General features: G+C 41.2%; 1 protein-coding gene across 5 annotated transcripts in view; it reads left to right on the plus strand.

Annotated features, from left to right (window-relative positions):
- The window catches only part of FANCC (FA complementation group C), a 324,685-nt gene that overhangs the window by 286,922 nt on the left and 22,325 nt on the right, over positions 1–15,438 (plus strand). For all 5 annotated transcript variants that reach the window (XM_042243052.2, XM_060409072.1, XM_004004090.6 and 2 more), the window contains 4 exons: positions 4,303–4,358; positions 5,679–5,778; positions 12,271–12,346; positions 14,526–14,601. In XM_042243052.2, the coding sequence (XP_042098986.1) occupies positions 4,303–4,358; positions 5,679–5,778; positions 12,271–12,346; positions 14,526–14,601 (308 nt within the window). The remainder of the gene's footprint in view (positions 1–4,302; positions 4,359–5,678; positions 5,779–12,270; positions 12,347–14,525; positions 14,602–15,438) is intronic.

Raw genomic sequence — 15,438 nt, forward strand, 5'->3', positions numbered from 1 at the left:
TAGACCAAATTGTTTTTGAACTCAAAAGAGTCTATTGAAATGAAACTTACAAAGAATTTTTTTTAAGAGGAGTGTTATTTTTTGATGAATAGTCACCTTTTCATTTATATACATAAACACAAGGGCTCCTGCCTCTCAAGGGTTTGGATGAGTCAGATACACAGTGGGCTATGTTGCTGGCCATAAAAATAGACCATGAAAGAGAATCTATCTCAGGCTTACCGAACTTCAGTTTATCTCTCACCTGAAACTTCTCTATTTTTTAGGAAAAATATGTGTAAAAGGTGATAAATGAAGAAGGCTTGAGAATTTTGTTTCCATGTCGTCACTGCCTTTTTGTTTTTTTACAAGAGGAATTCACTTTTCTCAGTGAATTACCTCAAATCATAGTTTAATTTCCCTTTCTGGCTTGTATTCTCTCTCTCCCCTCTCCCCATACTCTTTCCGTCTCACGCAGATTCATAAAATGATAGGAAAAAAAGGAAAGATTTCCTCCTGAGAATTCTCAGGCGGCTAGTAATAATCGTTGATGAACTGGGATGAAAATAACAGGTTAGGCACCAGGGAGGGCTTCTCTGGTAGCTCAGCAGTACAGAATTCACCTGCAGTGCGGGAGCCGCGGGTGACATGGGTTCAGTCCCTGCGTCAGGAAGATCCCCTGGAGAAGGGCGTGGCAACTCACTCCAGTATTCTTGCCTGCAGAATCCCATGGACAGAGAGGAGCCTGGGGCTGCAGTCCCTAGGGTCACAAAGAGTTGAGTCACAACTGAAGTGACTTAGCACGCATGCATAGACACCAAGGATGGAGAGTGAGCATGGGTGTTATTTGTGCAATTCATGGTACAGAGTGGCAAGCCGGCCTCCTCCATACCTCTGCCCACAAAGCAGCCTAGGAAATGCAGCGCTGCATACTTCTCTGTGTGGCTTAGCCTTCCCTTGTTTGTTTTTTTTCCTTCTGAGCGGTGAGAATGGGCTGTCCACCTGGGCAGAGAAGAAACAAGCAGTGCAGTCCTGGGTAGCTGTAGAAGAGGGAAGGGAATGTGCCCTCCAGAGCAACCTGGCCCATAAGCAAAGGAAACCAGAGTCCAGACCTTTCGCGCTTCTGTTCATCCTCTGACACTCAAGAGGACTGGGGGCAGTGTGAGAGAAGGGAAGAAGGGCACAACCGCTGTTACTGAGGGCCTCCTGGGAATGAAGTTTCTCTAGACGTGAAGTAATCTGTACATGGAAATCGTTAGACCAGATGGAGAAGAGAAGAGCTTGAGAAGGAACAGATTTGGGTAGATGGGGAAAAACAGACAAACAGATGGAACCCAAGAAAGGTTTTCTTTTCTGTCCTCATTCTAATAGGAAAGATAATTGCTTGGCTTGTGGGGTCTCAGAGCTAGGCCCCAGAAGTTTCAGTTGCAGAGTGACCTGTTGTGTTACTTTGGGGACCCATTTTACAAATAAAACAGGACACAGAGGGGTTAAATGTTTGCCTCTTCCCTCACATGAATGTGTAAAGATTTGGCGGGGGGCGGGGAGTGGTAATTTATGGCTTCCAAAGAAGCATAAATTAAGACTTGAATTCTATTTGGAGGATTCCCTTGATAAGAAAAGCGGCTTAAGTTTGCTTTTGTGATTTGGTGTCTTTGGGACACATGCCTGGCCTGTGAGCACTCTGGGCTTCATGAGGGGACTCACTGACCCTGAAATTACGTGCTCGGAAAGTGTGAAGAGTCTCATTTTTAAAACCATCAGTAAAGGCTGCAGATGAGAAGGAGCTGATCATAATTCTGGAGTGGCAGGGGAGACTGGTTTTTAAATCAAAATCTCTGCCATTGCTGTTTCAGTAGGGTTGCCCTCTCTCCTGGCATCTTTTCTGTTCTGAAAGTTAAAACAGCTTGTAGAAGCAGGTTAAGGGCAACCACAGCCTGAGCTGTTTGGACAGAAGGAAATCTAAGAGGAGAGTTGATCGGCATGGAGAGAACAGGCAGATTCCACACAGTCTATATATTTAAAACAGTTGATTGAGCTGTTTCACTAGAAAACACTGCATGAAAGAAGAGCATGTCCAAGCTCTGGTCCTCTTTTCAACAGAGTCAGAACTTTCTCGCTTTCCTGCTTGCTTTTCAAGGTAGCCCTGTTCTATACGTGGATCGGCCTTTTCTCTGCCATTTAGTTATCTCTGTCATCAGTATAGATTGATTTTCTATTAGCATCAGATTTATAGAGTGGTTCTGGAGTACTTAGACCATTTAGAAGAGAGGGAATTGTTGGTTCTGGAGTAGTTAGGCCATTTAGAAGAAAGGGAATGGTTCTGTTTTACCATTTTGTATTTTCTGCCAGTGCGTTTTTAGCCTCTGTGTGTCACGTGACGGTGTTGTTTGGTTCTTAAACACTCTTATTCAAGATCCATATTGTTTATATATAAAACTTGGAAAAACTCTTCTTGCAAATTTGATGAGTCACATTTCTTCAAGATAGGCAGTTTGCTTTTCTCTTCTTATTTTATATTTTCCATCATGAATACGTAGAAACTTCTGTGATATTTTCTGGGCATATATCCAGTGACCTTTTAATAACTGTTAGTATTTACATTGAGGCTGAGAAGCAGGGAAGATAACTGACTTGTCTGAGATCAAAGTCAAAAAATAGTCTGCCTCTCTTCTGTTGAACCATCAATCAGCCAAAGTACTTTCTTGAGTATGTAATGAATTTAATCTATGAAAAATTTTAGTTGGTTTCTTTTATATAAAAATGGACATCAATGAAAGATTAGGAAGTATTGACTCCTCTACCTAGAAAGCAGAGATTTGCATCCTACAAATCATTAATCTCTTCAAATAAAAGGAGTTATCCCATCCTTTTAACAAGTGGTAATGCTCTTTCCTGGAGCCTTCTGTGACAGCTGTAATGGCGGTGTGTGAACACTAGATGGCACACGTTCAATGTTATTGTACATCTAGAAATGCCAGCACAGAAGAGAGTGGAAGCTGCTGGAGATAGGTACCATTCTTTAGCCTGGCCTAGAAAAGTTAAGAGAAGATATATATCCTTTTTTCTATTTTGCTTGTTGAGGGGGTATGAAAAACTGTTCCCCAAAGCTCAATGTGACTCAAAGAAATTCCATAGAAGGCCTAATTTACTAACCTGTGGATGTTACTGTATTATATCTGTTTTAGAACACATATAGCGTCTTTCTCTGGCTTAATCTCATGGTATGAGCTCCAGCCAGAATGGTATGGGATCATGGAAATTTGCCCATGGTCCAGTGGTTAGGACTCTGCACTTCCACCACCAAGGGCCCAGGTTCGATCCCCAGGTGGTAAACTAAGATTCCACAAGCCATGTGACCAAAAAAAAAGAAAAAAGCAAACAAAAAGATATGGAATCTGGATTAGGCCCTCTGAAGCCCCACCCAGGCCACAGTAAGTTAGCTTCTGCAGATTTAAATCATCAAAGCTGTCATAAAGATATTCATGGATTAAATTAGATGGCTTTCCTTATTCAAGATGATAGTATCTTTATTTTTTTCTTCATCCTAGATAATTAAAGCTGTATTATTTAGTCTGGCGTGGTGGTGGTCACTGCTTTCCTTAATAATAATTTGAAATAACAATGTACTCATTTCCTAATCAGCAGGAATGAAAAGATAACAGGTCTAGCTTTGACTTTGAGGCACTTTTAAGTCATGTGAGGAGATCAGACACATAGGAGACATTACTTAAACCTAGGCTTCCCTGGCGACTCAGGTGGTAATCCACCTGCAATTCAAGAGACCTGGGTTCAAGCCCTGGGTTCGGAAGATCCCCTGGAGGAGGGCATGGCAACCCACTCCAGTATTTTTGCCTGGAGAATCCCCATGGACAGAGGAGCCTGGTGGGCTACAGTCCAGGGGGTCTCAGAGTCAGGCACGACTGAGCGACTAAGCACCGCACAGCACAGCAGCACAGGTAGGCTGTGTGTCTTCATGCTCGCCTGCTGGTAGATGGTAGTTTCTAATTCCCATGATACTTATTGACTCTTTTTTGTGTATCATGTGGGCTTATTGTTGAAAGTGTGGAATTTAGAGTATAAGTTGAACAAAGAAGAAGAAGAAGAAAGGCTGCCCATAATCCCCTTACCCCAAGAGAACTTCTGTTTCTATTTGTATGGAGGGCTTTTGCCATGAACTGATTGCTCTGTTTTTTCTAACTCAAAGGAACATGTCCATTTTCTAGACACCAGCAGTGGTGGACAAATTTCCCTGATAAGAGCGAGTCGTTATTGATGAAATGCTTCTGATATTTTACTTTCTCGTGGTCTTTTCCTTTACAGCCTGAAGCTGCTGCCTGCCACCCCGCCATATTCAGAGTTGTTGATGAAATATTCAGGTAAATATTGTGCTGTTTCTGCTCATAATTGGTCTAAATATGTTCAGCTTCCAAATGAATTAAAAAATTCTGTGGTAGTCTCTGGCTGTACCATGGGGAAATTAGATTCTAATTCCATCCCATCCTGCTGAGCTTTTTGGTAAAACGCAAATGTTAATGTGTATTTAAAATCCAATGCCTGAGAACTAAGATAACTATCTTTTTTTTAACCTTTTAAAAATCTAATAATAATGGTTGAAAATCAGAATTGAATTAGATTTTGCATCATGCATTATTCATGTAGAATTTTTCTCAATTGAAAATAAAGGGTGGTAGTGTTCTCCCTTCACCACATGAGGGCTGACCAATCTTTTTAAAGCTAAGGAACACCAAAAATAATAAATAAATAATGCCATTCTTAACAGAGCACTTCTGAAAGGCAGAATCAACTATGCATGTTATCTAATAGCACACTAATTTTTATTCTGCAAATATGAGAACTTCTTGGTAAATGCAGTGGATTTACAATGGTGCAAGATGAGCCCACTGGACACCAGGCTGGGTTATGACTGATAGTTAGTGAGGGGGCCAGACCCCTCGTGGGGAGCTTGCCCCCAGTGGACAAGTGGGTGGCCAGCCTCTTTCTTGGGTGCTGGTGCAGCCAGGGCCAGGGTATCTACACTCTTTATCCAGTCCCCCTCAAACTCACTGAATATAGGCCCCATGGCAGACAGCAGACATTGGGAAAAGGAATTTTTACAATAGCAAGTAATCCAGCACTTAAGTTGGTCTTGAAACATATGAGCTTTAAGCTAAATGAGTGTAGAAATAAGTCAGAATGCTGTTTTTAGTTTAAAGCTAGCAAAGTTTCAGTTGATTTTTTTTTTTTTTGGTGTTGTTTATACAAATGTAAAGAAAAGTTAGTTGTATGAAAATGCATAGAAACCAAACCAGGAACATGCAGATTCTTCCACCCCTTTGCTGGATATTCCTGGGGCACCCCTTTCTCCACTTTCAAAAAGCAAAAGTTCTGTGGATGTTCCATTTGTGGGCATACAGTGTGCAAATATTTGTAAAGAGCATCCCAGGCCCATGTGGAAGAGATACGAAGTGCTTAATAATTTAAAAACCAAGAAAGGGAGCTCTGCACATTGCAATTTTCAAGGAAGTCTTTAGAAAAGGGAGTGACAGATTTCTCCTGCTTTCACGCAAGAACTGAAATCTGATGAGCTGACATTGCTGCTGAAAAGAATGTTTCCATGTTTCCCTTTACATATTTTGGTTCACATATTTTCCAGATTAATCACTGAATGTGTTGTGATCTGGCCTTGTATTGTTCAGGTCTGCGCTCCTGGAAACCGATGGAGCCCCAGAAGTGCTAGCCGGCATTCAGGTGTTTACACAATGCTTTGTAGAAGCTCTGGAAAAAGAAAACAAGCAGGTTCGTTATATTGTAGATATTATTCATTCCCCCAAGGAAAAAGAGGCTGTTAAGAGTATTTGATTAATCATCAGAAAAGAGCACGTTATTTTCAGTGATTTTGATAGACTGTTTTGTTCATGGAGAAAGTTTCCAAACAAATACACCAGCAAAGGCAGAATCATTTTATGTGTGTACTCAGCCATGTCCAGCTCTCTGGAACCCCTGGGCTGTAGCCCACCATGTTCCTGTGTCCATGGGATTTCCCAGGCAAGAATATTGGAGTGGGTTGCCATTTCCTCCTCCAGGGAAAATCATTCTAATTGAAAGTAAATCAAGATGGTTCCTATCTGTCCCGTGTCCTGGTACCCAGAAGCATTTATCTATTGCTGTGCAGAGAACTCTACCGTATGATCAGGTACCACCCCAGAGGCTGAACTTTCTGGGCCCTCTGTTGTACACTGTTTGTTGAGTAGGACTCTGCCTTTCCCAGGCCAGAGAAAGGTGTTCTAGAGTCTCTATGGCATGTGCTAAGAAGAAAATGGCACTTATTATAAAGCAATACCGGACATTCTTAATTATTAGTTTCCATTCATATCAGAGGCCTAAATGTGAATTGGGTTCCAGAAGAGATAGGAGGTAGTGAGTGTGACACTATTCCGTTATAATTTGAATAATTATAGAAGAGGAGCTGGGAATGGCCATGACCAAAACGTGTGAGTTGAACTCGGTCAGTAAGCAAGCAGCCAGGCCTAGGGACCTGCAAGAAGAGAGGGCGGTCGGCAGAGGCAGCTGACTGATGGAGTAACCTGTGAAACTGGAACCTTTTCTACCAGAGTTTTCACCTTTGGGAGTTTTAATTGGCCTGCACTTCTAATGGCCACAGACCTGATGTCTGTGTGGTGCTTTGCCCGCTGAAGTGCCTGAACCCACTGCAGTTTCTTGTGAGGTCATGGTCCCTTGGGGTGCTTTCTGCAGTTTGCCTTAGGGGAGCAGTGCCATGATGCCTGTCGTACTAAAATCCCATACACCCCTATGCCAAGAAGCCTCTCAGGTTTTAGCAGATGTTTCTGTTTTTAAGGCAGTGATAAATATTTATGATGTTTTTTTCCCATCTTCTCCTTCCCTAGGGAAGTTAGCTAGACTGTAGCAAACAGCATTATCAATGGTGCCCAGCCTGGAATTCTGGAGGAGAGCTCTGCTGAAAGGCACTGGTTGGCCCTCATGCTTATTTTGAGGCAAACTATAAATATCTTTTATCCTCCCTGAACATTCTTTGTTTTTCCAGTTAGGAACCACCCTCTAAAAAACCTGCACCTTGAACTCCTGGAACAGACCGAGGTTGGGGTGGAGGGCATTGGTAAAAGAAGTGTTGCTCTGTACCATTAGCTTGAGTCTGTCTTTCTTATCAACTTTGTCCTTGAGTTGCAGGGTTGGCCTTAACACTTTAGATTCAGACTTATAGTCACTTTTAATTTAGAATAGTACCCTGCCCACGTGCCGCTAGTGGTAAAGAATCTGCCTGCCAGCTGGGGAGATGCAGGTTGGATCCCTTGGAGTAGGAATGGCACCCCATTCCCATATTCTTGCCTGGAAAATTCCATGGGTAGAGGAGCCTGGTGGACTATAGTACATGGGGCCACAAAGAGTTGGACACGACTGAGTGATTGAACATACACCCTACCCAGGCTACACGTATCTGGCGGTATAAGGGACACAGAATGGGTCCTGGTGGAAGGCAAAGCAGGGATCCAAAAAAAAAAAAAAAAAGCCAGAAATTCAGTCCTTTCCTTGGGCTCAGGATGCAAGAGCAACAACCTCTTAACTTTGTAGATGCCTTCATCCCTATATGTCATGGCATGTCTCTCTCTGGGGCTGTTCCTGACCGCCTGCCTTTCTAGGCAGTGCCATTCTCATCATCAATCCCCTGCCTTCCTGAGTGCCCCTTCTTAGATTAATCATAATCCCTGATGCATGACACCGCCTGTCCTATGTGATCCATGTGTAACCCTCTTTCTTTCTGTGTTTTATTCATTCATCCACATAGTCATTATTAATAAATGAATATCTACCAACCTGGACTTCCCTGGTGGCTCAGACAGTTAAGTGTCTGTCTACAATGCGGGAGACCCGGGTTCAATCCCTGGGTCAGGAAGATCCCCTGGAGAAGGAAATGGCAATCCACTCCAGTACTATTGCCTGGAAAATCCCATGGACAGAGGAGCCTGGTAGGCTACAGTCCATGGGGTCGCAAAGAGTCGGACATGACTGAGCGACTTCACTTTCACTTTCACTTTCTTTCTACCAGCCTGACATCTAACAAGACCTGGTCCCCTAGTAGAAACTTCAGGTTATTCCCATGCTTCTCTAGTCTATCATCCTGACTTTCTCCCTTCAGGTAACTGCTGTCCTTTATTTTTTCTGAAAATAGTTTGATCATGTATATGTTGTTGTTTAGTAGCCAAGTCATGTCCAACTCTTTGTGACCTCCTGGACTGTGTAGCCCGCCAGGCTTCTCTGTGCATGGGATTCTCCAGGAAAGAATACTGGAGTGCGTTGCCATTTCCTCCTGGAGAAGGTCTGTCTTCCCAACCCAAGGATTGAAACCACACGTCCTGAGTTGGTAGGCAGATTCTTTACCACTGAGCCACCAGGGAAGCCTGATCATGTATATATGATTGTTAGACCATGTTTTCTTTATTGATTGTTTTTGCACTTTATAAAGCAAACGACAGATGAAAGTGGCACTGCGTGTGCAGTCTTCTGAGCCTTGTTCTTTCCAGCAATATGTCACCAGGCTGGCTCTGTGCTGTGGGTGGTGGTGGGGATTGCGTGTAGTACTCTGTGGGGAGAGTGTATACAGTGTAGCTGTCTTTCTGGTGGTGAGCCTTTGGATTATTTCCAGATTTTGTTTTCTTTCATAAATAGAGTTTCTCTGAACATTCAAGATATACTTCAGAGTGCTAGTGCTGGTTATTAGGTGTGCAAAGGCAGCTTTGGCGGATACTGCCAAATTGTTTTCATACATGGTTGTGCCAATTTACATTCCCCCCAGCAGTTATGAGAAATCCCATCAATCCACATTCTTTCCCATTGTCAAAAATGTTATCTTCAGTGCGTCTCATTCTCTTTTTTATCCTTTCCTCTCATCCTTGTTTTGTTTGGAGAGCATAGTTGCAGCCCCATCAATGTGCCCAGTCAGACCAGTAGCCAGAAACTTAAGGCTGTCATGACAGGCCTCTTTCCTGAACTTGCCTAATGGCTCCAGGACAAGCAGCAAATCCGTTCAGGTTCTGGTTCTAGTAGTGACAGAGTTTAATGATGTATTGGACTAAATCTCCTGCAGATAAAAATTATAAACTCTGGAGAAAATATTTTTTAAAAACTATTTGAAGGTACTGGAAAGCAACCCAAAAAGCAGATAAAAACTGGAGGGGTTTCAACTCTTGAAAATGTAAACCACATTGGGTAATCTTCTAACTTTTCCCAGAGGGCTCTCATATGAGAGGTGGGAAGGAGATTAAATGAGGCTAAGGGGTGGCCCAAACCCAAGGCATAATCTGATTGGCTTAAGGTGTCAAAAGACAGAGCTGTGGGCTGCCAGAACAAAAAACAGATGAGGCAAAAGAAACTAATCTTAAAAGATAAACCTAGGGACTTCCCTGGTAGTCCAGTGGTTAAGAATTCTCTTGCCAATGCTGGGGACCTGGGTTCAACCCTTGGTTTAGAAAGATCTCACATGCTACAGAGCAACTAAGCCCATACACCACAACTTCTGAGCCTGCATGCTCTAGAATGCGTGCCACAACAAGGGAAACCACTGCAGCAAGAGGCCTGGGCACCCCAGTGAAGAGTAGCCCCCGCTCACTGCAACTAGAGAAAGCCCGTACACATCAGCAAAGACACAGGGCAACTGATAAATAAGTAAATAGATAAATGAAAAAATTTTAAAGATCAATTCAAATATACCTACAAGTTCATTAATTACAAAAACTTAAGTGAAAACCAACCAAGTATACTAGGTAAAAAGGAAATATGTCAGACTGAATGAAAAACTAAGACCCACTATACATTGTTTTCAAGAAATCCATTCTAATTATAAAGACACAGATTAAAAGGAAGGAAAGATATGTTATGTAAATAATAAGCACAAGAAAGCTGGTCTGGCTCTACCAGCAGCAGACAGATTAGGTTTTAAGGTAAGGAGTACGGACAGACAAAAAAGAGGGACAGTTTATATAGTTCATCAGGAGAAACACCAATTAAAAATGGATATATGCCTAATAACAGAGGTCTGAGATACACAAAGTAAAAACAGAGAAGTAAAAAGAGAAACAGGCAACTCCACAGTAATACATAAAATACTTGGGAGAAAATTTAACAAAAGGTGTATAAGATCTCTACGTGGAAAACCACAAAATAAGAAAGTTAAACATATGAAAAGAAACCATAATCATGAGTTGTTGAGAAGCCTGGTTCAATGTGCTCCTAGTTAAAATCCCAACATAGTTTTTAAAACAGAAAATGATAGGCTGATTCTAATGCAAAGAACCTATAGTAGCCAGGATAATTTTGGAAAAAAAAAAACAACACACACACACAAAACCCTCCCCCCAAAATCAGAAGATTCACACTGACTGATTTCAAGACTTTAAGCTACAGTAATCAAATTCAAGACAATGAGGTACTGGCAAAAGGATAGATCAGTGGAACAGAATCGTGTCTAGATATTTTCATGTAATCAACTGGTTTTTGACAGAGATGCCAAGGAAGTTAAACGTGGAAGGTTTTCAACAAGTGGCAGTGAAACAGCTGGATACCCAGAAAACATGGGCCTCGACCTCAGACATGGAACTTCATCTGAGACAGGTCATAGACTTCAACATAAATGCTGAAGCCATAAAGCTCCTAGGAGAAAATGAGAGTATCTTTTTTGACATTAGGATAATCTAATATTTCTTAGAAGGAATGCAGAAAAGCACTAAGCAGTGTGAGAAAAATGGATAAATTAGACTTCATCAGAATTTAAAATGTCTGGTCTTTGTAGACATCCTTAAGAAAATGAAAAATCGATCCACCCAGCAGTTAAAAAATATTCTCAATACATATATCTAATAGGGGATTTGTGTCCAGAATATATAAAGATCTTTTACAACTCAAGAACATAAGAAACAACTCAGTTTTAAAAATGGACAAAAGACTTGAATACACACTTCAAAAAATATGTATAAAGTGAAAAGTGAAGTTGCTCAGTCGTGTCCAACTCTTGAGACCCCATGGACTATAGCCTGCCAGGTTCCTCTGTCCAAAGGATTCTCCAGGCAAGAATACTGGAATGGGTTGCCATTTCCTTCTCCAGGGGATTTTCCTGACCCAAGAATTGAACCCAGGTGTCCTGCATTGCAGGCAGATTCTTTACCAACTGAGCTATAAGAGAAGCCCAACAAGTATGTGAAGCAACTGGAATTCTGGTAAATTGTTGACCACTTTGAAAAATTACATGGCAGTTTCTTACAAAGTTAAACAAGCATCTACTCTATGACCTAGTAATTCCATTCCTATGGTATTTACCCAGGAGAAATAACAGCATGTGTCCACAAAAAAGACAGAAATATGAATGTTAATTGCATCTTTATTCATAAAACCCAAACTGGAAACAATCCAAATGTCCATCAATGGGAGAATAGATAAACAGATTATGATATATTCATACAATGACTACTTTAGAACAATTTCTTTAAAAAATGAAGTATTTAATCCATAGTAACAAGGATGAGTCTCAAAAGAACATGTTGAGCCAAGGAAGCCAGACAGAAAAAAACACACACTCTTATGATTCCATTTGTGTGAAATTCAAGAATATACAAAACTACTCTCTCTCATCAAAATAAAAATATCAGATGCCGGGGTGGGGTGGACGGATTGACTGTAACAGCTTCAAGGGAACTTTCTGAGGTGATCGAAATGTTGTGTGTCTTGATTGGAATGATGGTCACGTTGGATTTACACATTTACCAAAAGCCATCAGATTGTACACTTAAAACCCTTACAGTTCACTGTAGGCAGATTCTACCTCAACTTTTTACAAAAGTACTTCAAAGCTGCTGTGCCTGGGGGCATGGAGGGTACAGCTCTTTGGCCCTCAGAGGATGTGTGAGACCACTGTTGCTTTTTGATAAAACCCATCTCCCAGCTGCCTTGGAAACTCTCACATAAATAGATTTATGTATATAATTGGGTTCATGTGAGGTAAAGAACTGATATAAAGACATCAAGAGCATAACTTTATTTTTCTTAAGTCCTGGAAGGCATCTTTAAAAAGGTTTAATTTTTTAGAACATATTTATAAGATTATCAGAAGCATCTTTTATTTTTGATCAGTGTGCAAGACATTATGACCACATAAAGTACTAGAATCTCTTCTGGGGGCAGAGGATGCAATATTTTATATTTCCTTAATACCTTTTCCAATGCTAATGTTCAAACGGCTTTAAATTTTTTGTTCTATTATAGTTGAAGTTTGCACTCAAGACCTACTTTCCTTATGCTTCTCCATCTCTTGTCATGGTGCTCCTCCAACACCCGAAAGGTATGTGAAGGTTGATTCTGCCCACATTAAAATAATTTCTGGGAAAGTACAGTAACAAAATCATAACCCTTTCCTCCAGTTCCTTATCTGTCAAGCCAGGGAGATGGATAATGTTCCTTTAAACTCTCAGCGTCACACATTCTGTGGATTTTGATATGAGAATTTGCTTGACTTCCCAGTTACGATCATTTACTAAAAGAAAGGAAAACAGTGGCCTCTAGTTGGGTTTTGACAGTCTGTTCTGGTTAACACAAGGCTTCTGCTAGTGCCAGGAACGTCTACCTGGATGCCAGGAACAGGCTAAGACTTGGCTGATTTGGAATAAAACAGTACATTTATCTGTATTTCATTCTTTCTTCTCTGTGCCCCCTGCTGCAAATGAAAAGATAAAATGATGAATGAAGCTAAGGAAATTTAGGGGAAATTTCTCCTAACCTAGCCAAGGGAAGTCTTTTGAAAGAATTCAGTAAGTGTGTTAGACCACAGCCATCTGTGATTTCATCTGCCAGCCTTCCAGAGGCCATATTCATTTGGGGAAGTGATGAATCTGTCCTCATTCAACTGATGTTGATCTGTTAACATGCCTGTGAGCTCCTGTTTATGAAACGTTTCAGAAATAGAGAATACAGACATCCTTCCCCACTAATGCCTGAAATCTAAGGAGAGGTGATACTGAAACAAGACAGACTGTATGCTGTAGAAAAAGGCATCTCATCCGACCATGGGAAGATAGGAAGAACCCATAATATGTCCTTTTTGTCCTTTTTTTCCTGAGACTTGAGTAAGTAGATTCACTTGAGGAAAGTAGGATTTGAGGTTTCAGAGCATTTTACAAAATCAAAAATATTCTTCCTTTTTCTAAAAGATTAAGTTCTCACCCAAAGTGACCCACTTGACCCTGTCCTCTCATATGCTAGAGGTAGAAGTGGAGACAGGCCTGCTGGGATCTCTGGTCAGCTGTTTTTTGAAACTTGAATGCAATGGGAAAACTTTAATAAGACAGGAGCATTAGTGACTCTCTTTCCAGAGGCATGTCTCACAGCCTAAGTCAGATCAGCAAAGTCCAAGGTCACCCTGTGTAGTAAGCAGCTAAATGAGCTCCACAAAGAATATCAGGGTTGTTATTTTTTAAGTTTGGACATCTATAAATTAAAGACTATTTGTGCTGGCTCCTGCATAATTTTCTGCATATTACTTTTGGGAAAAATAATGTTATATCCACAGATTGAAGGGTTTCTTAACAGTAGAGTCTTCTATTCATCAAAAATTGATTTTATGCCCACTGTAAAGTCCTATGAGATATAAAAGATGAGTCACTTATGAACCCTGAATATCCAGGAGCTACAAGTAAAAGAGACATAAAATAACTATCTAAAAACTAATAAAAGGAGAAAATGAAAATGCCTTGAAAGGCTACAAATCAAGAGTTACGAGAACTCAGAAGAGGGAGAGAGATAATTTATGATTCTTTAATCTGTAGCATTTGTGGGGTAGTAGTGGTTCCTATATCACTTACATTATCTTTCTGGTGTATTTAATTACAGAATCTATCACTACAGGGAAATGTGATAACCTTTTTCAGCTGTTGTTTAAAACTACAGATATATACATGCTCAGAAGTGTTTAAGACCATGGGAAAAACGTGAAACCAGAACAATTAATTTAGAGAAGACATTTGTCTTTGTCTGTATAATATCCATATGTTTTTTTCTGGCCTTTAAAAAAAATTGTAAACCTGAAGTCATATTCTGAATTCATCCCAATCATATTTGGGAAGCACATTCCTAATTCCTTATTGACTATTTTTTTTTTGAAAAATATATTTTGAAACCACAAATTATTAGTGATAGATGAGGGCGTGGGTGAGTAGAAAGGAAAAAAAGCTGGGCATCTTCAACGTAGCCTTCCTAAATCCTACAGTGGGCTGCCTGTGCAGCCTCATGCACCTGAATTAAAGAGCCTTTGAAGTTTAACTCTGCGTAACACTAACAGGTCTTTCTTCCCAGGCCTGAGAGAGAGATTCTGGCAGGGATCAGCTTGAGGGTGGTGGTACGGATTCCGTGGACTGGGAAAACTAGGCCTTTCCCCTAAACAGGCCCCTTCTGGTCTCCACTGCAGTTGATTCCTAATAGATTTGACAGTTTTTCAGCTCCTCTCTGATGGCTCTCTCCACCCACAGATATTCCGCGGGGACTGTGGCACCAGTCACTGAAATGTATCTCTGAAATGCTCAAAGAAGTAGTTGAAGACTACGGGTAAGCAAAGACCAGTGACTCCTAGATCTCTTTCACACGTGGTTTCTCTGGTACCCTTATCTTTCCTGTGAGAAAGCCCGACAGGGGAAGGCATTGGATATACCTTGGATATATTGCAGGCTCGGCTCCAGACCGCGGCAGTAAAGGGAATCACATGAGCTTTCTGGTTTCCCCGGGTATATGAAAGTTAGGCTTACACTGTCCCATAGTCTATTCACTGTTCAGTGGCATTATATCTTAAAAAAATGTATACGTACCTTAATTTAAAAATACTTTATTGCTAAAAAATGGCAGTGATTCATAAGCTTTTTGCTGGTGGAGGATTTGCCTCGAAGATGACACTGCTGAATGATCAGGGTGGTAGATGCTAAAGGTTGGAGTGGCTGTGGAAGTTTCTTAAGACAACATGGAGTTTGCCACATCAGTTGACTCTTCCCTTCACAAATGATTTCTGTGTAACATGCAGTGCCTTTTGATAGCATTTTACCCACAGCAGAACTGCTTTCAAAATTAGAATCATTCCTTTCAAACCCTGCCACTGCTTTACCATCTAAGTGTATGTGATATTCTAAATTCTGCGTTATCATTTCAGAAGTGCTCACAGCAGCTTCACCAGGAATAGATTCCAGCTCAAGAAACCCCTTTCTTTGCTTATCTGTAAGAAGCAGAGCCTCATCTGTTAGGCTTTCACCCTGAGACTATAGCCGTGCTGTCTTCAGTCTCCCCTTCTAGCGCTGGCTCTCTTGCTGTTCCCACCACATCTGCAGTTCCTTCCTCCACTAAGGTCGTAAGCCCCTCATAGGCATCCAGGAGGGTTGGAATCAACTTCTCCCAAAC

Source organism: Ovis aries, chromosome 2, assembly GCF_016772045.2.
Source record: "Ovis aries strain OAR_USU_Benz2616 breed Rambouillet chromosome 2, ARS-UI_Ramb_v3.0, whole genome shotgun sequence".
NCBI classification, from domain to species: Eukaryota; Metazoa; Chordata; class Mammalia; order Artiodactyla; family Bovidae; genus Ovis; species Ovis aries.